Raw genomic sequence first — 25,810 nt, forward strand, 5'->3', positions numbered from 1 at the left:
TGGGGTGGGGGTGTTGGAGGCGACAACGGTCGGTCGCAACACGAACCTAACTCAGGCACAGCTAACCCCCGTGATTGACGATGCGATGCGGGTAGGTCACCCACCATTTTGTCTGGATATTTGGCCTCTGGAACTATTGACTTCTAGGGCTATCAAGGCCGTCAACATAAGATTATCACAGCTAACAGGAGGAAGAAGATGTACAAGTGTTTCCAGACCATGAAATCTCTTTCTAGGGTAGTAGGTGGTAGGCAACTTAGGAAGGGTATATGGTGCGACCTGCCGGGGCATCAAGACGGGTAGAAGCGGCTGCACAGTTATCCTGCACTTCCATGGCTGTCAATTTTGCCTCCTGTGACCCAGGTTACTTTCTTTTCTTGTTATTTTCTACCCACGTAAGCTATAGGTACTCAGTCCAAACACATTCTACTCAACACACACACAATGCTCAGCAACAAGACGTACCTCACGAATCTCTGTTTTCATAATACTAGATTTTCCTGTGGTGAGCGCAACGTGCTTCCCCAGCCACATGGAAAAATCTTGTAAGTACTGTGAGGTAGGTCTCTCTCTCTCTCTCTCTCTCTCTCTCTCTCTCTCTCTCTCTCTCTCTCTCTCTCTCTCTCTCTCTCTCTCTCTCTCTCTCTCTGTATACACACACACACAAACACACACACACACACACACACACACACACACACACATATATATTTTTTTTATTATTTTTATTATACTTTGTCGCTGTCTCCCGCGTTTGCGAGGTAGCGCAAGGAAACAGACGAAAGAAATGGCCCAACCCCCCCCCATACACATGTATATACATACGTCCACACACGCAAATATACATACCTACACAGCTTTCCATGGTTTACCCCAGACGCTTCACATGCCTTGATTCAATCCACTGACAGCACGTCAACCCCGGTATACCACATCGCTCCAATTCACTCTATTCCTTGCCCTCCTTTCACCCTCCTGCATGTTCAGGCCCCGATCACACAAAATCTTTTTCACTCCATCTTTCCACCTCCAATTTGGTCTCCCTCTTCTCCTCGTTCCCTCCACCTCCGACACATATATCCTCTTGGTCAATCTTTCCTCACTCATTCTTTCCATGTGCCCAAACCACTTCAAAACACCCCCTTCTGCTCTCTCAACCACGCTCTTTTTATTTCCACACATCTCTCTTACCCTTACGTTACTCACTCGATCAAACCACCTCACACCACACATTGTCCTCAAACATCTCATTTCCAGCACATCCATCCTCCTGCGCACAACTCTATCCATAGCCCACGCCTCGCAACCATACAACATTGTTGGAACCACTATTCCTTCAAACATACCCATTTTTGCTTTCCGAGATAATGTTCTCGACTTCCACACATTTTTCAAGGCTCCCAGAATTTTCGCCCCCTCCCCCACCCTATGATCCACTTCCGCTTCCATGGTGCCATCCGCTGCCTGATCCACTCCCAGATATCTAAAACACTTTACTTCCTCCAGTTTTTCTCCATTCAAACTTACCGCCCAATTGACTTGACCCTCAACCCTACGGTACCTAATAACCTTGCTCTTATTCACATTTACTCTTAACTTTCTTCTTTCACACACTTTACCAAACTCAGTCACCAGCTTCTGCAGTTTCTCACATGAATCAGCCACCAGCGCTGTATCATCAGCGAACAACAACTGACTCACTTCCCAAGCTCTCTCATCCCCAACAGACTTCATACTTGCCCTCTTTCCAAAACTCTTGCATTCACCTCCCTAACAACCCCATCCATAAACAAATTAAACAACCATGGAGACATCACACACCCCTGCCGCAAACCTACATTCACTGAGAACCAATCACTTTCCTCTCTTCCTACACGTACACATGCCTTACATCCTCGATAAAAACTTTTCACTGCTTCTAACAACTTGCCTCCCACACCATATATTCTTAATACCTTCCACAGAGCATCTCTATCAACTCTATCATATGCCTTCTCTAGATCCATAAATGCTACATACAAATCCATTTGCTTTTCTAAGTATTTCTCACATATATATATATATATATATATATATATATATTATATATATATATATATATATATATATATATATATATATATTATATATATATATATATATATATATATATATATATATATATATATATATATATATATATATATATATATATATATATATATATATATATTATATATATATATATATATATATATATATATATACATATATATATATATATATATATATATATATATATATATATATATAATATTATATATACATAAGTATACTTATGTAAGTAGGAGAGATGGCCAGAGAGCGTTATTGGATTACGTGTTAATTGACAGGCGTGCGAAAGAGAGACTTTTGGATGTTAATGTGCTGAGAGGTGCAACTGGAGGGATGTCTGATCATTATCTAGTGGAGGCTAAGGTGAAGATCTGTATGGGTTTTCAGAAAAGAAGAGTGAATGTTGGGGTGAAGAGGGTGGTGAGAGTAAGTGAGCTTGAGAAGGAGACCTGTGTGAGGAAGTACCAGGAGAGACTGAGTACAGAATGGAAAAAGGTGAGAACAATGGAAGCAAGGGGAGTGGGGGAGGAATGGGATGTATTTAGGGAATCAGTGATGGATTGCGCAAAAGATGCTTGTGGCATGAGAAGAGTGGGAGGTGGGTTGATTAGAAAGGGTAGTGAGTGGTGGGATGAAGAAGTAAGAGTATTAGTGGAAGAGAAGAGAGAGGCATTTGGACGATTTTTGCAGGGAAAAATGCAATTGAGTGGGAGATGTATAAAAGAAAGAGACAGGATGTCAAGAGAAAGGTGCAAGAGGTGAAAAAAAGGGCAAATGAGAGTTGGGGTGAGAGAGTATCATTAAATTTTAGGGAGAATAAAAAGATGTTCTGGAAGGAGGTAAATAAAGTGCGTAAGACAAGGGAGCAAATGGGAACTTCAGTGAAGGGCGTAAATGGGGAGATGATAACAAGTAGTGGTGATGTGAGAAGGAGATGGAGTGAGTATTTTGAAGGTTTGTTGAATGTGTTTGATGATAGAGTGGCAGATATAGGGTGTTTTGGTCGAGGTGAGTGCAAAGTGAGAGGGTTAGGGAAAATGATTTGGTAAACAGAGAAGAGGTAGTGAAAGCTTTGCGGAAGATGAAAGCCGGCAAGGCAGCAGGTTTGGATGGTATTGCAGTGGAATTTATTAAAAAAGGGGGTGACTGTATTGTTGACTGGTTGGTAAGGTTATTTAATGTATGTATGACTCATGGTGAGGTGCCTGAGGATTGGCGGAATGCGTGCATAGTGCCATTGTACAAAGGCAAAGGGGATAAGAGTGAGTGCTCAAATTACAGAGGTATAAGTTTGTTGAGTATTCCTGGTAAATTATATGGGAGGGTATTGATTGAGAGGGTGAAGGCATGTACAGAGCATCAGATTGGGGAAGAGCAGTGTGGTTTCAGAAGTGGTAGAGGATGTGTGGATCAGGTGTTTGCTTTGAAGAATGTATGTGAGAAATACTTAGAAAAGCAAATGGATTTGTATGTAGCATTTATGGATCTGGAAAAGGCATATGATAGAGTTGATAGAGATGCTCTGTGGAAGGTATTAAGAATATGTGGTGTGGGAGGAAAGTTGTTAGAAGCAGTGAAAAGTTTTTATCGAGGAAGTAAGGCATGTGTACGTGTAGGAAGAGAGGAAAGTGATTGGTTCTCAGTGAATGTAGGTTTGCTGCAGGGGTGTGTGATGTCTCCATGGTTGTTTAATTTGTTTATGGATGGGGTTGTTAGGGAGGTAAATGCAAGAGTTTTGGAAAGAGGGGCAAGTATGAAGTCTGTTGGGGATGAGAGAGCTTGGGAAGTGAGTCAGTTGTTGTTCGCTGATGATACAGCGCTGGTGGCTGATTCATGTGAGAAACTGCAGAAGCTGGTGACTGAGTTTGGTAAAGTGTGTGGAAGAAGAAAGTTAAGAGTAAATGTGAATAAGAGCAAGGTTATTAGGTACAGTAGGGTTGAGGGTCAAGTCAATTGGGAGGTGAGTTTGAATGGAGAAAAACTGGAGGAAGTGAAGTGTTTTAGATATCTGGGAGTGGATCTGGCAGCGGATGGAACCATGGAAGCGGAAGTGGATCATAGGGTGGGGGAGGGGGCGAAAATTCTGGGGGCCTTGAAGAATGTGTGGAAGTCGAGAACATTATCTCGGAAAGCAAAATTGGGTATGTTTGATGGAATAGTGGTTCCAACAATGTTGTATGGTTGCGAGGCGTGGGCTATGGATAGAGTTGTGCGCAGGAGGGTGGATGTGCTGGAAATGAGATGTTTGAGGACAATGTGTGGTGTGAGGTGGTTTGATCGAGTAAGTAACGTAAGGGTAAGAGAGATGTGTGGAAATAAAAAGAGCGTGGTTGAGAGAGCAGAAATGGGTGTTTTGAAATGGTTTGGGCACATGGAGAGAATGAGTGAGGAAAGATTGGCCAAGAGGATATATGTGTCGGAGGTAGAGTGAACGAGGAGAAGTGGGAGACCAAATTGGAGGTGGAAAGATGAAGTGAAAAAGATTTTGTGTGATCGGGGCCTGAACCTGCAGGAGGGTGAAAGGAGGGCAAGGAATAGAGTGAATTGGATCGATGTGGTATACCGGGGTTGACGTGCTGTCAGTGGATTGAATCAGGGCATGTGAAGCGTCTGGGGTAAACCATGGAAAGCTGTATAGGTATGTATATTTGCGTGTGTGGACGTGTATGTATATACATGTGTATGGGGGTGGGTTGGGCCATTTCTTTCGTCTGTTTCCTTGCGCTACCTCGCAAACGCGGGAGACAGCGACAAAGCAAAAAAGAAAAAAAAAAAAAAAAAAAAATATATATATATATATATATTTTTAAATAAAAAATATATAATATATATATTATTATATTATATATATAATATAATATTATATATATATATATATATATATATATTATATATATAATATATATATATTTATATATATATATATATATATATATATATATATATATATATATATATATATATATATATTATAATATATATATATATATATATATATTATATATATATATATATTATATATATATATATATATATATATATATATATATATATATATATTATATATATTATATATATATATATATAATATATATTATATATATATATTATATATATATTATTATTATATATATATATATATATATATATATATATATATATATATATATTTTATATATATATATTTTATTGAAACTATATGTAGAATTTATGGATCTGGAGAAGGCATATGATAGAGTTGATAGAGATGCTCTTTGGAAGGCATTAAGAGTATATGGTTTTGGACGGGAAGTTGTTAGAAGCAGTCAAAAGTTTTTATTGAGGATGTAAGACTTGTGTATGTGTAGGAAAAGAGGAAAGTGATTGGTTCTCAGTGATTGTAGATTTACGGCAGGGGCGTGTGATGTCTCCATGATTGTTTCATTCGTTTATGGATGGGTTTGTTAGGGAGGTGAATCCAAGAGTTTTGGAAAGAGGGGCAAGTATACAGTTTGATGTGGATGAGAGAGCTTGGGAAGTGAGTCAGTTGTTGTTCGCTGATGATACAGCGCTGGTGGCTGATTCATGTGAGAAACTGCATAAGGTGGTGTGTGAGTCTGATAGTGTGCGAAAGAAGAAAGTTGAGAGTAAATGTGAGTAAGAGCAAGGTTATTAGGTACTGTAGGGTTGAGGATCAAGTCAATTAGGAGATAAGTTTGAATGGAGAAAAACTGGATGAAGAAAAGTGTTTTCGATATCTGGGAGTGGATCTGGCAGCGGATGGAACCATGGAAGTGGAAGTGAATCATAGGGTGTGGGATGGGGCGAAAATTCTGGTAGCCTTGAAGAATGTTTAGAATGCGACAACATTATCTCAGAAAACGAAAATGGATATGTTTGAATAAATAGTGGTTCAAAAAATGTTGTATGGCTGCGAAGCGTGGGTTATGGATAGAGTTGTGAGCAGGAGGGTGGATGTGCTGGAAATGAGATTTTTGAGGACAATATGTTAATGTGCTGAGAGGTGCAGCTGGACGGATGTGTGGTCATTATCTTGTGGATGCGAAGGTGAAGATTTGCATGGCTTTTCAGAAAAGAAGAGAGGATGTTAGGATGAAGTGAGTTGTGAGAGTAAGTGAGCTTGGGAAGGAGAATTGTGTGAGGAAGTACCAGGAGAGACTGAGTGCAGAATGGAAAAAGATGAAAACAAAGGAGGTAAGGGGAGTGGGGGAGGAATGGGATGTATTTAAGGAAGCAGTGATGGCTTGCGGAAAAGATACTTGAGGCATGAGAAGCGTGGGAGGTGTGTTGATTAGAAAGGGTAGTGAGTGGTGGGATGAAAAAGTAAGATTATTAGTGAAAGAGAAGAGAGAGGCATTTGGACGACTTTTGCAGCGAAAAAATGCAATTGAGTGGGACATGTATAAAAGAAAGAGGCAGGAGGTCAAGAGAAAGGTGCAAGATTTAAAAAGAGGGCAAATAAGAGTTCGGGTGAGAGAGTATCATTAAATTTTAGGGAGAATAAAAAGATGCTTTGGAAGGAGGTAAATAAAGTGCGTTGGACAAGGGAGCAAATGGGAACTTCGGTGAAGGGGGCTAATGGGGAGGTGATAGCAACTAGTGGTGATGTGAGAAGATGGAGTGAGTATTTTAAAGGTTTGTTGAATGTGTTTGGTGATAGAGTGGCAGATATAGGGTATTTTTGTCGAGGTGGTGTGCAAAGTGAGAGGGTTAGGGAGAATGATTTGGTAAACAGAGAAGAGGTCGGAAAAGCTTTGCGGAAGATGAAAGCCGGCAAGGCAGCAGGTTTGGATGGTATTGCAGTGGAATTTATTAAAAAAGGGGGTGAATGTATTGTTGACTGGTTGAAATTCATCGTAGGATATAAGTTTATCACAGGATATAAGTTCATTATAGGACATAAGTTTATCATAGAACGTAAGTTCATCAGAGTATATCTTTATCATAGGATATAAGTTCATCATAGGATATACGTATATCATAGGATATATTTTCATCATACGATGTAAGCTTCTCATAGGATGTAAGTTCATCACAGGATATAAGTCTTGGGAGTAAAGTCAGGGGTTGGTGAGAAGAGAAAAGTAAAGGAAGGAGTAGCACTACTGAAACAGGAGTTGTGGGAGTTTGTGATAAAGTGTAAAAATGTAAACTCTAGATTGATAAATGTAAATCTGAAAGTGGATGAAGAGAGATAGGTGATTATTGGTGCCTATGCACCTGGGCATGAGAAGAAAGATCATGAGAGGCAAGTGTTTTGGGAGCAGCTGAGAGAGTGTGTTAGTAGTTTTGATGCACGAGACTGGGTTATAGTGATTCGTGATTTGAATGCAAAGGTAAACAATGTGGCAGTTGAGGGAATAATTGGTGTACATGGGGTGTTCAGTGTTGTAAATGGAAATGGCGAAGAGCTTGTAGATTTGTGTGCTGAAAAAGGATTGGTGATCGGGAATATCTGGTTTTAGAAGAGATATACATACGTATACGTATGTAAGTAGGAGAGATGGCTAGAGAGTATTATTGGATTACGTGTTAATTGATAAGCGCGTGAAAGAGAGACTTTTAAATGTGAATGTGCTGCGAGGGGCGACTGGTGGGATGTCTGATCATTATCTTGTGGAGGCGAAGGTGAAGATTTGTAGAGGTTTTCAAAAAAGAAGAGAGAATGTTGGAGTGAAGAGAGTGGTGAGAGTAAGTGAACTTGGGTATGAGACTTGTGTCAGGAAATACCAGGAGAGATTGAGTGCAAATTGGAAAAAGGTGAGAGCAAAGGACGTAAAGAGATTGAGGGAGGAATGGGATGTATGAAAGGGTAAGAGAGATGTATGCTAATTAAACGAGTGTAGCTGAGAGAGCAGAAAATTGTGCATTGAAATGGTTTGGTCACATGGAGAGAATCAGTGAAGAAAGACTGACAAAGAGGATATATGTGCCAGAGGTGGAGGGAGCTAGGAGAAGTGGGAGACCAAATTGAAGGTGGAAGGATGGAGTGTGAAAGATTTTGAGCGATCGGGGTCTGAACATGCAGGAGGGTGAAAGGCGTGCAAGGAATAGAGTGAATTGGAACGATGTGGTATACCGGAATCGACGTGCTGTCAATGGACTGAATCAGGTTATGTGAAGCGTCTGGGGTAAATCATGGAAAGTTTTGCTGGGCTTGGATGTGGAAAGGGAGGTGTGGTTTCGGTGCATTACGTATGACAACTAGTGACTGAGTGTGACCGAATGTGGCCTTCGTTGTCTTCTCCTGGTGCTACCTCGCGGTGGGAGGGGGGTGCCATTTCATGTGTGGCGGGGTGGCGACGAGAATGGATGAGGGCAGCAAGTATGAATATGTACATGTGTATATATGTATATGTCTGTGTATATATATGTATGTATACGTTGAAATGTATAAGTATTCATATGTGCAGATGTGGGCTTTTATGTATATATATATATATGTGTATGCGGGTGGGTTGGGCCATTCTTTTGTCTGTTTCCTTGCGTTACCTCGCTGACGCGGGAGACAGCGACAAAGTATGATAATAAAGGTAGAAAATATGCTCATCATAGGATATAAGTTTATCATATGATATAAGTTTATCATAGGATATAAGTTTATCATAGGATATAAGGTTACCATAGGATATAAGTTTATCATAGGAAGTAAGTTTATCATAGGATATAAGTTCATAAGACGTAAGTTTATTACAGGATGTAAGTTTATCATAGGATATGAATTCATCATAGGATATAAGTTTATCATAGGATGTAAGTTTATCACAGGATGTAAGTTCATCATAGGATACAAGTTTATCATAGGATATAAGTTTATCATAAGATGTAAGCTTATCATAGGATGTAGGTTTATCATAGGATATAAGGTTACCATAGGATATAAGTTCACCATAGGATATAAGGTTATGGCATTTCGTAATGATGCTCCTGACATTTGTGTTTATATTATCACTGTTAATGTCTACGTCGGGTGCAGCAGCGGGATAGTGACAGTTCTCCATCTGTTTTGGGTTCGTCGCGTTACTCTGATCCTCCCCGCTCTGGACGCTCCCAGAATCGTTCCTAAGATTTAATTGGAAGTTGACCTGTAGCTCTGCTAATCCGCTACTTATACTGCCTGAGGTCCCCAACTGACCCTACTTGAGCTTTGCCAATGAGGGGGGCTCATCTTTATATTACTGATAAAGACAGAACTCACTCTGAGTTTACTACAGAGGCAAGTGAGCCACCTCACGTTGCATCTATCATTTTGGGGTCACCAGCTGAGTCAGTTGTCATGGTGCGTGACGGTGGTGGTGGTGAGCGACGACCCAGCCTTCCTTGCAGCCTTCGCCCAGTGGTCTCTCAAGGGCCAACTCTTAGGGTGGTCGACGAGACTACTGGCCGTCACCCGCCTGCCCCTCCGTCGGCTCCAGGACCTTCACGGGACCTTCTCCATGACGAACTCTATGATGCTCATCGTGTACGATAGCCACATGTCAACCAGGTAACCGCCATCAGAAAGATAAATCTACTCAATTTCTTTGCAAGTCATGTTCTCATCCATTTATCCTAAGGCTGCAAGAGTCTTACACAGTTAGTGATTAGTGAAAATATATTAGGAGCGAAGTCTCTTCTGACTACTGATGGAATTCTTCGTCCTCAGTTGCAGTGTATACATACACCTGCCATACAGTCCCTGGGGAACCCAGCCATTACATGTTGCCTACTGGACACCTCGTAAGGGCATAGTTCTTACCACCCGCCACCAGCTCTTCCCTGAGAAGCTGACAAAGTGAGTACCTTAAAAAACGTTCATGATCACTATCATCAGGTTACTACTGCCTAGGACCGAGCACATAGGTACGAGTCCTGTTACGACAGTTGGACCTTCGTCAACGCAGGGGTTGAAAAAGAGGTTGAAAATAAGAGTTGGGGTGCGAGAGGATCATTAAATTTTTTGGGTGAATAAAAAGATGTTTTGGAAGGAGGTAAATAAAGTGCGTAAGACAAGACAATAAATGGGAACATCGGCGAAGGGGGCAAGAGGGAAAGTAATAATTGGTAGTGATGAAGTGAGAAGGAGATGAAGTGAATGTTTTGGAGGTTTGTTGAATGTGTTCCATGATACAGTGGCAGATGTAGGATATTTTTGTCGGGGTGGTGTGCGAAGTTGGAGGGACAGGAAGAGTAGTTTCGTTAAGAGAAAAGAGTTAGTGAAAGCTTTGCAGAAGATGAAATCCGTCAAAGAGGCGGGTTTGGATGGTATTGCAGTGGACTTTATTCAGAAAAGGGGGTGACTGTGTTGTTGATTGGTTGGTAAGGATATTCAATGTATGTTTGGATCATGGTGAAGTGCCTGACGATTGACGAAATGCATGCATAACACCATTCTACAAAGGCAAGGGGAAAAAGATGAGGGTTCAAACAACAGAGACATAAGTTTGTCGAGTATTCGTAGAAAATTGTATGTGAGGTTACTGATGAGAGGGTAAATGCATGTATAGAGCATTATATTGGGGAAGAAATATGTGGGTTTAGAAGTGGTGGAGGATGTGTGGATCAGGTGTTTGCTTTGAAGAATGTGTGTGACTAATACCTAGAAAACAGATGGATTTGTATGTAGCATTTATGCATCTGGAGAAGGTAAGTATGATAGGGGTCATAGACATGCTTTGTGGTAGATATTAAGAGTATATGGCGTGAGAAGTAAGCAGCTAGAAGCAATGAAAAAGTTTACCAAGGATGTAAGGCATGTGTACGAGTAGGACGTGAAGAGACTAATTCGTTCCCAGAGAGGTTAGTGAATGAGTTTGGTGAAGTGTGTGAAAGGAGAAAGTTGCGAGTAAATGTGTATAAGAGCAAAGTTATTAGGTTCAGTAAGGTTGACGGAAAGCTGATTGGGGTGTAAGTTTAAATGGAGGAAAATTGGAGGAGGTGAAGTGTTTTAGATATCTGGGAGTGGATTTGGCAGCGAATGGAACCACATAAGCAGAAGTGAGTCACAGGGTGGGGAAGGGTGCAAACGTTTTGGTAACGAAGAACAAAGTGTGGAAGGAGAGAAAGTTATCGCTGAGAGCAAAATTGGGTAAGTTTGAAGTAATAGTAGCTCCAACAATATCATATAGCCCGAACCATGGGCTATAGGTAGTATTCAAAGAGGACGGTGGATGTGTTTGAAATGAAATGTTTGAGAACAATATGTGGTGTGAGGTGGTTTTATCCAGTAGGTAATGAAAGGGTAAGAAATGTAAAGAGTGTGGTTGAGAGAGCACAAGACTGTGTGCTGAAATACTTTAGAAATATGGAAAGAATGAGTGAGGAAAGTTTGACAAGGAGGATATATGCGTCAGAGGTGGAGAGAACAAGAAGTGAGAAACCAGATTAGTGGTGGAACTATGGAATGAAAAGATCTTGAGCGATCGAGGCCTGAACACATAGGAGGTGAGAGGCGTGGAAGGAATAGAGTGAATTGGAACGACGTGGTATACCGGGGTTGACGTGCTCTCAATGGGCTGAACCAGCGAAAGTTATACGTCTGCGGTAAACCATGCAAAAGCCTGTGGAGTCTGGATGTGGATTGGGAGATGTGGTTTCGGTGCATTACACAAGGCAGCTACAGGCTGAGTGTAAATGAAATTGGCATTTTTTTTGTCTGTTTTCCTAGCGCTATCTTGCTGAACCAGGGAGTATTGATGCTGTTTCCTGTTGGGCTGGGTAGCGCCAGCTGTGGATGAAAGCAAGCAAGAATATGTACATGTGTATATATGTATATTCCTGTGTATGTATATGTTGATATGTATAAGTAGGTACGTGTGCGGATATGGGCGTCATGTTTTATATATATATATATATATATTATATATATATATATTATATTTATTATTATTATTATATATATATATATATTATATATATATATATTATATATAATATATATTATATTTATATATATAATATATATATATATAATAATATATTTATTATAATTATATATATATATATATATATATATATATATATAATATATATATATATCTTTCTTTCAAACTATTTGCCATTTCCTTAGGATAGGGGAGAAAGAATACTTCCCACGTATTCCCTGCGTGTCGTGGAAGTCGACTAAAAGGGGAGGAGCGGGTGGCTGAAAATCCTCCCTCTCTTTTTTTTAAATTTCCAAAAGAAGGAACAGAGAAGGGGACCAGGTGAGGATATTCCCTGAATAGTATGAAGAGAAAAAAAAAAAAAAATATATATATATATATATATATATATATATATATATATATATATATATATATATATATATATATATATATATATATATATATATATATATATATATATTATATATATATATATATATACTTCCCACGCATTCCTCACGTGTCGTACAGGGTGACTAAAGGGGACGGGAGCGGGGGGCTAGAAACCCTCCCCTCCTTGTAATATAACTTTCTAAAAGTGGAAACAGAAGAAGGAGTCACGCGGGGAGTGCTCATCCTCCTCGAAGGCTCAGATTGGGATTTCGAAATGTGTGTGGATGTAACAAAGATGAGGAAAAAGGAGAGATAGGTAGTATGTTTCAGGAAAGGAACCTGGATGTTTTGGCTCTGAGTGAAACGAAGCTCAAGGGTAAAGGGGAAGAGTGGTTTGGGAATGTCTTGGGAGTAAAGTCAGGCGTTAGTGAGAGGACAAGAGCAAGGGAAGGAGTAGCACTACTCCTGAAACAGGAGTGGTGGGAGTATGTGATAGAGTGTAAGAAATCAAACTCTAGATTGATATGGGTAAAACAGAACGTAGATGGAGAGAGATGGGTAATTATTGGTACATATGCACCTGGGCATGAGAAGAAAGATCATGAGAGACAAGTGTTTTGGGAGCAGCTGAGTGAGTGTGTTAATAGTTTTGATGCACGAGACCGGGTTATAGTGGTGAGTGATTTAAATGCAAAGGTGAGTAATGTGGCAGTTGAGGGAATGATTGGTGTACATGGAGTGTTCAGTGCTGTAAATGGAAATGGCGAAGAGCTTGTAGATTTATGTGCTGAAAAAGGACTGGTGATTGCGAATGCCTGGTTTAAAAAAGAGAGATATACATAAGTATACGTATGTAAATAGGAGAGATGGAAAGAGAGCGATATTAGATTACGTGTTAATTGATAGGCGCGCGAAAGAGAGACTTCTGGATGTTAATGAGCTGAGACGTACAACTGGAGGAATGTCTGATCATTATCTTGTGGACGCGAATATGAAGATTTGTAGAGCTTTTCAGAAAAGAAGAGAGAATGTTGAGGTGAAGAGAGTGGTGAGAGTAGTTGAGCTTGGGAAGGAGACTTCTGTGAGGAACTATCAGGAGAGACTGAGTACAGAATGGAAAAAGGTGAACACAAAGGACGTAAGGGGAGTGGGGGAGGAATGGCATGTTTTTAGGGGAGCAGTGATGGCTTGCGCAAAAGGTGTTTGTGGCATGAGAAGCGTGGATGATGGGCAGATTAGAAAGGGTAGTGAGTTGTGCGATGAAGAGGAAAGATTATTAGCGAAAGAAAAGAGAGAGGCATTTGGACGATTTTGCAGGGAAATAAGGCAAATGACTGAGAGATGTATAAAAGAAAGAGGCAGGAGGTCAAGAGAAAGGTGCAAGAGGTGAAAAAGAGGGCAAATGAGTTTTGGGGTGAGAGAGTATCATCAAATTTTAGAGAGAATAAAAAGATGTTTTGGAAGGAGGTAAATAAAGTGCGTAAGACAAGGGAGCAAATGGGAACTTCAGTGAAGGGGGCTAATGGGGTGGTGATAACAAGTAGTGGTGATGAGAGAAGATGAAGTGAGTATTTTGAAGGTTTGCTGAATGTGTTTCATGATAGAGTGGCAGATATATGGTGTTATGGTCGAGGTGGTGTACAAAGTGAGAGGGTTAGGGAAAATGATTGGTAAATAGACAGCAGATAGTAAAAGCTTTGCGGTAGACGAAAGCCGGCAAGGCAGCAGGTTTGGATGGTATTGCAGTGGAATTTATCAAAAAAGGGGGTGACTGTATTGTTGACTGGTTGGTAAGGTTATTAAATGTATGTATGACTCATGGTGAGGTGCCTGAGGATTGGCGGAATGCTTGCATAGTGCCATTTAATAAAGGCAAAGGGGATAAAATAGAGTGCTCAAATTAAAGAGGTATAAGTTTGTTGAGTATTCCTGGGAAATTATATGGGAGGGTATTGATTGAGAGGATGAAGGCATGTACAGAGAATCAGACTGGGAAAGAGTAGTGTGGTTTCAGAAGTGGTAGAATATGTGTGGATCAGGTGTTTGCTTTGAAGAATGTATGTGAGAAATACTTAGAAAAGCGAATGGATTTGTATGTAGCATTTATGGATCTGGAGAAGGTATATGATAGAGTTGATAGAGATGCTCTGTGGAAGGTATTAAGAATATATGATGTGGGAGGCAAGTTGTTAGAAGCAGTGAAGTTTTTATCGAGGTTATAAGGTACGTGTACGAGTAGGAAGGAAGGAAACTGATTGGTTCTTGGTGAATGTTGGTTTGCGGCAGGGGTGTGTAATGTCTCCATGGTTGTTTAATTTGTTTATGTATGGGGTTGTTGGGAGGTGAATGCAAGAGTTTTGGAAAGAGGGGCAAGTATGCATTCTGTTGTGGATGAGAGAGCTTGGGAAGTGAGTCAGTTGTTGTTCGCTGATGATACACACACATACATATGTGTGTGTATTCCTATGAGTCCAAGGGGAAAATGAAACACAATACGTGTATGTGTTGATGGATATTCTCTTCCTGTTTTCTGGCGCTACCTCGATGACGAAGGAAACAGCGATCAAGTTAGTTAATGATAAAAGCATGATAAATAATGAATAGAAAATGTATAATGATAATAATAATGACATATAATGATAATATAATACCAATAGTAAAAATATACTAATAATATATAATAATATAATATAATAGTAATGATAATAATAATGATAATAATGATAATAATGATAATATAATAATATAATTAATAATAATAATTTAATATATAATATAATAAATAATAATAATAATAATAATAATAATAATAATATAATAACAATAATAGTAATAATGAAATGTAATAATAATATAATAAGTAATGAAATAATAATAATAATTAAATAATAATAATAATAATAATAATAATAATAATAATAATAATAATAATAATAATAATAATAATATAATAAATAATAATAATATAATATTACTGATAATAACAATAATAATAATAATAATAATAATAATAATAATAATAATAATGATAATAATAATAATAATAATAATAATAATGATAATAATAATAATAATAATAATAATAATAATAATAATATAATAAAATAATAATAATGATAATAATAATAATAATGATAATAATAATAATGATAATGTAATAATAATAATAATAATAAATAATAATAATAATAATAAATAATAATAATAATAATAATAATAATAATAAAATGATAATAATGATAATAATCATAATAATGATAATAATAATGATAATAATAATAATAATAATAATAATAATAATAATAATAATAATAATAATAATAATAATAATAATCATAATAATAATATTGATAATAAAAATAATAATAATAATAATGATAATGATAACAATAGTAATAATAATGATAATAATAATAATAATAATAATAATAATAATAATAATAATAATAATAATAATAATGATAATAATAATAATAATAATAATAATAATAATAATAATAATAATAATAATAATAATGATAATGATGATAATGATAATAATAATAATAATAATGATAATACTAATAATAATAATAATAATAGTAATAATAATAATAATAATAATAATAATAATAATAATAATAATAATAATAATAATAGTAATAATAATGATAATTATAATAATGATAATGATAATGATTATAATAATAATACTACTACTACTACTACTACTACTACTACTACTACTACTACTACTACTAATAATAATAATAATAATAATAATAATAATAATAATAATAATAATAATGATAATAATAATAATAAAATGATGATAATAACAACAATAATACTAATAATAATAATGGTAATAATAATAATGATAATAATAATAATGATAAATTAGAAACCCTCTCCTCCTTACATTTAACTTTCTAAAAGGGGAAACAGAAGAAGGAGTCATGCGGGAAGCGTTCATCCTCCTCGAAGGCTCAGAGTGGGGTGTCTAAATGTGTGTGGATGTAACCAAGATGTGAAAAAAGGAGATATAGGTAGTATGTTTGAGGAAAGGAACCTGGATGTTTTGGCTCTGAGTGAAACGAAGCTCAAGGGTAAAGGGGAAGAGTGGTTTGGGAATGTCTTGGGAGTAAAGTCAAGTGTTGGTGAGAGAACCATAGCAAAGGTATACAGAGCCCGTGCATCTGTATGTGTACAGAACCCGTGGATGTGTATGTGTATAGAACACAGGGATCTGTAGGTTTGCAAAACCAATGGATATATAGGTGTACAGAACCCGGTGATCTGTATGTGTGCAGAACCCATGGATCTGTAGGTATACAGAACCTGTGGAGCTGTATGTGTACAGAACCCGGGGATCTGTGGGTGCACAGAACCCGTGAATATGTAGGCGTACAGAATCCGTGCATCTGTAGGTGTACAGTACCCGTGGATGTGAAGTTGTGCAGAACCAAGGGATCTGTAGGTGTACAGAACCCGTCGATATGTATGTGTACAAAACCCGTGGATTTGTAGGTGTTCAGAACCAGGGGATCTGTAGATGTACAAAACCCGGGGATCTGGAGGTGCACAAAAACCTGGCATCTGTAAGTGTACAGGACCCATGGATCTCTAGGTGTACAAAACCAGTGGATTTGTATGTGTACAGAGTCTGGGAATTTGTAGGTGTACAGAACCCGTGCATCTGCAGATATACAGAGCCCGTGGATCTGTATGTGTAGAGAACCCGTGGATCTGTAGGTATACAGAAACCGTGGATCTGTATGTGTACAGAACCCATGGATCTGTAGGTGTAGAGAACCCGAAAATATGTATGCGTACAGAACCCGTTGATCTGTAAATGTACAGAACCCGTGGAACTCTATGTGCACAGAACCCGTGGATCTGTAGGTGTACAGAACCCATGGATCTGTAGGTGTACCGAACCTGGGAATCTGAAGGTGCACAGAACCCATGGATCTGTAATTGTACAGAAACCAGTGATCTGTAGGTGTACAGAACCCGGGAATCTGTAGATGTACAGATCCCAGAGATCTGTCGGTGTACAGAACCCGGGAATCTGCTGGTGTACAGTACCTGTGTATCTGTAGGTATACAGAACCCATGGGTCTGTAGGTGAACAGAACCCGTGGATATGTAGGTGTACAGAGCCCATGCATCTGTAGGTGTACAGAGCTCCTGGATGTGTAAAAGTACAGAACCCCTGGATCTGAAAGTGTACAGAACCAGTGGATGTCTAAATGTATAGAACCCGTGTATCTGCAGGTGTACAGAACCCAGGGATCTGTAGATGTACAGAACCCATAGATCTTTAGGTATACAGAACCCTTGAATCTGTATATGTACAGAATCCGTGGATCTGTATGTGAACAGAACCCTTGGATCTTTATGTGTACAGAACACGTTGATCTCTAGATTTACAGAACCCATGGACCTGTAGGTGTACAGAACCCAAAGATCTTTAGGTGTACAGAACCCGTAGATCTGTAGGAGTACAAAAATCAGGTATCAGTAAGTGTATGTACATGACCCGTGGATCTGTATGCGTAAGGAACCCATGGATCTTTAGGTGTACAGAACCCGTGGATCTGCAGGTGTACAGAACCCGGGGATCTGTAGGTGTACAGACTCCGTAAATCTGTATGTGTACAGAACCAATGGATCTGTATGTGTACAGAACCCATGGATCTTTAGGTGTACAGAACCCGTGGAACAGTAAGTGTACAGAGCCCATAGATCTGTAGGTGTACAGAATCCGGGGATCTGTAGGTGTACAGAACCCGTGGATCGGTAGATGTACAGAACTCATGGATCTTTAGGTGTACAGAACCCGGGGATCTGTAGGTGTACAGAACCCATGGATCTGTAGGTGTACAGAACCCATGGATCTTTAGGTGTATAAAACCCGTAGATTTGTATGTGTACAGAACCCATGGATCTTTAGGTGTACAGAACCCGTGGATCTGTAGGTGTACAGCACCCACGGATCTATAGGTGTACAGAACCCGGGGATCTGTAGGTGTACAGAACCTATGGATCTTTAGGTGTACAGAAACCGTAGATCTGTATGTGTACAGAACACGTGGATCTCTAGATGTACAGAACCCGATGATTGTAGGAGTACAGAACCCGGGGATCTGTAGGTATTCAGATTCCGTGGATCTGTAGGTGCACAGAACCCGTGGATCTGTAGGTGTACAGAACCCGTGGATCTATATATGTACAGAACACGTGGATCTCTAGATGTACACAACCCGTTGATCTGTAGGAGTACAGAACCAGGGATCTATAGGTGTACAGGACCCGAGGATCTCTAGGTGTACAAAACCTGTGGATCTGCAGATATGCAGGGTCCATGGATTTGTAGGTGTACAGAACACGTGGAACTGTATGTGTACAGAACCGAGAATCTGCAAATGTACAGAACTCGTGGGTCAGTAGGTGTACAGAACCTGGGGATCTGTAGGTGTACAGAACCCGTGTATCTTAAGGTGCACAGAACCCATGGATATGTAGGTTTACAGAAATCAGGTATCTGTAAGTGTACATGGCCCGTGGATCTTTAGATGTTCAGAAGCCCCGATCTGTAGGTGTACAAACCCCGTGGATTTGTATGTGTACAGAACCCGTGGATTTGTATGTGTACAGAACCAGTGGATCTGTTGTTGTACAGAGCCAGGGGATCTGTAGGTGCATAGAACACCTGGATCTGTACGTGTACAGAACATGTGGATCTGTAGGTGTACAGAACCCGTGGATCTGTTGGTGTACAGAACCCGGGATCTGAAAGTGTACAGAACCCGTGGATTTGTATCTAAACAGAACCTGTGGATCTGTAGGTGTAGAGAACCGGTATGTCTGTTGGTACACAGAGCCCGGGATCTGTAAGTGTACAAAAAACGTGAATCTGTCGGTGTACAGAACCCGTGGATCTGTAGGCGTACAGAAACCGTGGATCTGTAGATGTTCAGAGCCTGTGGATCTGTAGGTGTAAAAAACCCGGGAATCTGTAGGTGTACAGATCCCGTGGATCTGTATGTGTACAGAACCCGTGGATCTTTAGATGTACAGAACCCGGGATATGAATTCGTAAAGAACCCGGGGATCTTAGGTGTACAGAACCCGTGGATCTGTAGATGTATAAAGCCTGTGGATCTGTAGGTGTACAGAACCCAGGAATCTGTAGGTGTACAGATCCCGTGTATCTCTTGGTGTACAAAACCCGTGGATCTTTTGATGTACAGAACCCGGGATCTGTATCGTACTGAACCCGGGGATCTTACGTGTACAGAACCCGGGATCTGTAGGTATACAAACCCCAGAGATCTGTGGATGTACAGAACCCATGGACCTGTCGGTGTAGAGAACCAGTGGATCTTTAGATGTACAAAACCCGTGGATCTGTAGGTGTACAGACCCCAAGGATCTGTAGATGTAAGAACCCATGGATCTGTAGGTGTACCGAACCTGGGAATCTGTCGATGTACAGAACCCATGGATTTGTAGTTGTACAGAAACCAGTGATCTGTAGGTGTAGAGAACCAGTGGATCTGTAGATGTACAGATCCCGGGGATCTGTAGGTGTACAGAACCCGGGAATCTGTTGGTGTACAGTACCCGTAGATCTGTAGGTGTACAGAACCCATGGGTCTGTAGGTGTACAGAACCGGTGGACATGTAGGTGTAGAGAACCAATGCATCTGTAGGTGTACAGAGCTCGTGGATGTGTAAATGTACAGAACCCCTGGATCTGAAGGTGTATAGAACCCGTTGATCTGAAGATATACAGAACCCGTGGATGTCTAATTGTACAGAACCCGTGGATCTGTAGGTGTACAGAACCCAGGGATCTGTAGATGTACAGAACCCATGGATCTTTAGGTGTACAGAACCCTTGAATCTGTATATGTGCAGAATCCGTGGATCTGTATGTGAACAGAACCCTTGGATCTGTATGTGTACAGAACACGTGGATCTCTAGATGTATAGAACCCTTGGACCTGTAGGTGTAAAGAACCCATGGATCTTTAGGTGTACAGAACCCGTAGATCTGCAGGAGTACAGAAATCAGGTATCTGTAGGTGTATGTACATAACCCGTGGATCTGTATGTGTACGGAACCCATGGATCTTTAGGTGTATAGAACCCGTGGATCTGTAGGTGTACAGAACCTGGGGATCTGTAGGTGTACAGAACCCGTAGATCTGTATGTGTACAGAACCCATGGATCTTCAGGTGTACAGAACCCGTGGATCAGTAGGTGTACAGAACCCCATGGATCTGTAGGTGTGCAGAACCAGGGGATCTGTAGGTGTACAGAACAAATGGATCTTTAGGTGTACAGAACCCGTAGATTTGTATGTGTATAGAACCCATGGATCTTTAGGTGTACAGAACCTGTGGATTTGTAGGTGTACACAACCCGTGGATCTATAGGTGTACAGAACCAGGGGATCTGTAGGTGTACAGAAGCTATGGATCTTTAGGTGTACAGAAACTGTAGATCTGCATGTGTACAGAACACTTGGATCTGTAGATGTACAGAACCCGTTGATTGAAGGAGTGCAGAACCTGGGGATCTGTAGGTGTACAAAAGCCGTGGATCTGTGGGTATACAGAACCCGTATATCTGTTGGTGCACAGAGCCCGGGATCTGTAAGTGTACAGAACCCCAGGGGATCTATAGGTGTACAGAACCCGTGGATCTGTAGGTGTACAGAAACCGTGGACCTGTAGATGTACAGAGCCTGTGGATCTGTAGGTGTACAGATCCCTTGGATCTGCATGTGTACAGAACCCGTGGATCTTTAGATGTACAGAATCCGGGATCTGTATTCGTACAGAACCCGGGATCTTAAGTGTACAAACCCGTGGATCTGTAGGCATATAGAACCCGTGGATATGTAGATGTACAGAATCCGTGGATCTGTAGGTGTACAGAACCTGCGGATATGTAGATGTGTGGATCTGTAGGTGTGCAGAACCCGGGAATCTGTAGGTATACAGATCCCGTCTATCTGATGGTGTACAGAACCCTTGGATCTTTTGATAACAGAACCCGGGATGTGTATCTTACAGAACCCGGGATCTGTAGGTGTGCAAATCCCAGGGATCTATAGATGTACAGAACCCATGGACCTGTGGGTGTAGAGAACCCGTGGATGTTTAGATACAGAATCCGTGGATCTGTAGGTGTACAGACCTCAGGGATCTGTAGATTAACAGAACCCATGGTTCTGTAGGTGTACAGAACCTGGGATCTTTAGATGTACAGAACTTGGGGATCTGTAGGTGTACAGAACCCATGGATCTGTAGGTGTACAGATCACGTGGATCTGTAGATGTACAGAACCCATAGATCTGTAGATGTAAAGAGCCCATGGATCTGTACTTGTACAGAACCCGTGGATCTGTATTCGTAAAGGACCCGGGATCTTAGGTGTACAGAACCCGTGGATCTGTAGGTGTACAGAACCCAGGGATCTGTAGATGTACAGAACCTATGGATCTGTAGGTGCACAGAACCTGGGATATGTAGGTGTACAGAACCCATGGATGTGTAGGTGCACAGAACCCGGGGATATGTAGGTGTACAGAACCCGTGGATCTGTAGGTGTACAAACCCAAGGGATCTGTAGATGTACAGAACCCATGGACCTGTGGGTGTACAGAACCCGTGGATCTTTAGATGTAAAGAATCCATGGATCTGTAAGTGTACAGACCCCAAGGATCTGTAGATGTATAGAACCCATGGATCTGTAGGTGCACAGAACCCGGGGATATGTAGGTGTACAGAACCCGGGGATTTGTAGGTGCACAGAACCCGGGGATCTGTAGGTGTACAGATGAAATAGTTGTATTCAATGTATAGAACTTTACTCATCTTCGCTCACCTCATGACTTTGGTTTGACCAGGTAGATACAGCCAGGCTCCTCCTTGCACTGTAAATGAAACATAGGCAGTGAACGTGTCCGGAAGCATCTGTTGTTCTTAGTTCTACTAAGTGATATAGTCAGTGAAGGTTCCTTTCCTTTAGACCAATTGACATTACAGTACGTCTATATATACGAACATATGCAATCATTCTTCATAACGTTTTAACCAGAGTATTTTAGGAGCATTTTGACAAACGATTGTTCTTTAACAAGATCATATCTGAGTTCGATTCATTACATTCTGTTTATCAAATTGTTTTGAGTTTGAGAAATATCCCTTAATTGTAGGAAACTAGATTCTATCATTGGTCAGTAACTGCTCATAAGGAATTCTAAGTCTCGCTAAACTTTTATCATTGCGATCCTGTGTTAGAATGTGATCATCCCAGACCAAATCACGGTGGTGATCGAAGACCATTGACGGTGGTGGTTCAAGACCAATCTCGTGGTGATCCAAAACTAGTCAGTCTGGAGATCTAAGATCAGTCACTGTGGTGATTCGAAAGCAATCACTATGGCATCCAAAACCAATCACTTATGTAACACAAAATTGACTCTGAAAGTATTGCATAGTTAATGTAATCAAGTACAGAACAAAGTTTGATTACTTGCATTCATAAACCTACAAAAATAATCGTAGTTCATATGTTTCCCAAGACTGCTGTATGGACCGAAGTTCGTGCTTGCTGCCGAAGAGTTCGAGCCACACACGTTACTGGTGAGGGATCCGTCTCAACAAGCAGCTGGGGAAGGTGAAGCTCTGTTCTACGGTCCAATGGTTAACCTTCTCCACATGTTAGCAGATGATATGAACTTTACGTAAGTGATCCGTTGTGGTGTGGACGTTTTATGGCATACTGTGTTAAACTTATGATTCTCATAATCTCTCTTTTTTTTCGTCATTGTTATCACGCGCACACACACACACACACACACACACACACACACACACACACACACACACACACACAATAGATGAGGTCCCACTAGAATAGAATTCCCTCTACATATGGTACAAAGAGGAAATCACACGAACACGCACCTGATTACATCCTGTAGATTTTTATGATATTTTGATCATGCACACACTAGGGAGTTCTTTAGAAGTCGTGGGAGAGAACAACCAGAGTACATGAAAAATTAGGCGAGAAATTTGTTCAAAAAACTCAAATACTTGTCCCACAAATGTGGTGGATGAAAGGAAGAACTGAACAAGGTTTTGGCAAATGCGGACAACATACAAGAGTTTGTCTTCTTGAACAACAGCAGATGATATATAGAGAAATGTAGTCACACGAGTGTAAAACTCCCTCTACGTCTACGGCAATCGGTAATTACATATAGGGAACTGCACACACTCAGCATAGCATGATAGAAGTAAATAATCAACATTCCTGTCGATATCCACTAGGGCATCAAGTGTATGTGGTCCAGAATCGATTGATGAAATTCATGAGAAGATAATACAGTTGGATATCAGTTAAAGTATCCCAAATCTTTCATTCGTAGATCTCCGTCTATTAAAGAAATAATTGTATAGATATAACCCCAAAGATGGTATCTTGAATCTTTCACATTTTTCAATCTAATGATACTTTTATATTAATTCCCCATCTACTCATTGCCTATAATGTGAATGTAGACACAATACCAGTACTGTTAAGAATATGCTAATAAAAGATTCATCCGAGAATTTTGCCGGCTGTGTTTACAGGATATCTTATGAAAGCTGTAATGTGTTTCATGTATGGCAGACCGGTAAGACCTAAGCAACTTATGTATAGTATAAGACCAAAGCAGGTTTCATTCACGCTAGGGATTATGACTGCTGTAGAGGCTAGACAAATGCTACTTTATTTATAGACTGTAAATTCTTGAATAAGAGAAATATAACTGAATCTTCCTTTATCGCATACACAAAAGATTATAACATGAAGTGCAGTGAAGGTCTACATGAAGTGGATATCTTTGTCGAAAGCAAAATTTGTAAATGACTTAATCTGTCTCAGTAGCATAATAGAATTATATGACAGACACATGCATACACACACACACACACACACACACACACACACACACACACACATATATATATATATATATATATATATATATATATATATATATATATATATATATATATATATATATATATATATATATATATATATATATATATATATATATATATTGGTGTTCGCTGATGATACAGCGCTGGTGGCTGATTAATGGTAAAGTGTGTGAAAGAAGAAAGTTAAGAGTGTTTTAGATATCTGGAAGTGGATCTGGCAGCGGATGGAACCATGGAAGCGGAAGTGAATCATAGGGGGCGGAGGTGGCGAAAATCCTGGGAGCCTTGAAGAATGTGTGGAAGTCGAGAACATTATCTCGGAAAGCAAAAATGGGTATGTTTGAAGGAATAGTGGTTCCAAAAATGTTGTATGGTTGCGAGGCGTGGGCTATGGATAGAGTTGTGCGCAGGAGGGTGGATGTGATGGAAATGAGATGTTTGAGGACAATGTGTGGGGTGAGGTGGTTTGACCGAGTAAGTAATGTAAGGGTAAGAAAAATGTGTGGAAATAAAAAGAGCGTGGTTGAGAGAGCAGAAGAGGGTGTTTTGAAATGGTTTGGGAACAAGGAGAGAATGAGTGAGGAAAGATTGACCAAGAGGATATATGTGTCGGAAGTGGAGGGAACGAGGAGAAGTGGGAGACTAAATTGGAGGTGGAAAGATGGAGTGAAAAAGATTTTGAGTGATCGGTGACTAAACATGCAGCAGGGTAAAAGGCTGGCAAGGAATAGATTGAATAGGATCGATGTGGTATACCGGGGTCGACGTGCTGCCAATGGATTATATCAGGGCATGTGAAGCGTCTGGGGTAAACCATGGAAAGTTCTGTGGGGCCTGGGTGTGGAAAGGGAATTGTGGTTTCGGACATCATTGCATGACAGCTAGAGACTGCGCGTGAACGAAAGGGGCCTTTGTTGTCTTTTCCTATATCTATCTATCTATCTATCTATCTATCTATCTATCTATCTATCTATCTATCCATCTATCTATCTATCTATCTATCTATTATATATATATATATATATATATATTATATATATATATATATATATATATATATATATATATATATATATATATATATATATATATATATATATATATATATATATATATATATATATATATATATATATATATAATATATATATATATATATATATATATATATATATATATATTATATATTATATATATTATCCCTAGGGATAGGGGAGAAAGAATACTTCCCACGTATTCCCTGCGTGTCGTAGAAGGCGACTAAAAGGGAAGGGAGCGGAGGGCTGGAAATCCTCCCCTCTCATTTTTTTTTCTTTTTTTTTTCCAAAAGAAGGAACAGTGAAGGGGGCCAGGTGAGGATATTCCCTCAGAGGCCCAGTCCTCTGTTCTTAACGCTACCTCGCTAACGCGGGAAATGGTGAATAGTATGAAAAAAAAAATATATATATATATATATATATATATATATATATATAT

General features: G+C 39.5%; 2 protein-coding genes across 2 annotated transcripts in view; both read left to right on the forward strand.

Moving 5' to 3' along the window:
• The window catches only part of LOC139754291 (uncharacterized), a 78,221-nt gene extending 54,418 nt beyond the window's left edge, over window positions 1-23,803 (forward strand). The window contains exons 3-6 of the mRNA XM_071671673.1: window positions 9,253-9,580; window positions 9,740-9,868; window positions 22,921-23,082; window positions 23,773-23,803. Of these exons, the coding sequence (XP_071527774.1) occupies window positions 9,253-9,580; window positions 9,740-9,868; window positions 22,921-23,082; window positions 23,773-23,803 (650 nt within the window). The remainder of the gene's footprint in view (window positions 1-9,252; window positions 9,581-9,739; window positions 9,869-22,920; window positions 23,083-23,772) is intronic.
• The window catches only part of LOC139753925 (probable glutamate receptor), a 311,686-nt gene that overhangs the window by 188,687 nt on the left and 97,189 nt on the right, over window positions 1-25,810 (forward strand). The gene's annotated exons all lie outside the window — the stretch shown is intronic.

The sequence above is a fragment of the Panulirus ornatus genome, chromosome 16 (assembly GCF_036320965.1).
Source record: "Panulirus ornatus isolate Po-2019 chromosome 16, ASM3632096v1, whole genome shotgun sequence".
Classification (NCBI taxonomy): Eukaryota; Metazoa; Arthropoda; class Malacostraca; order Decapoda; family Palinuridae; genus Panulirus; species Panulirus ornatus.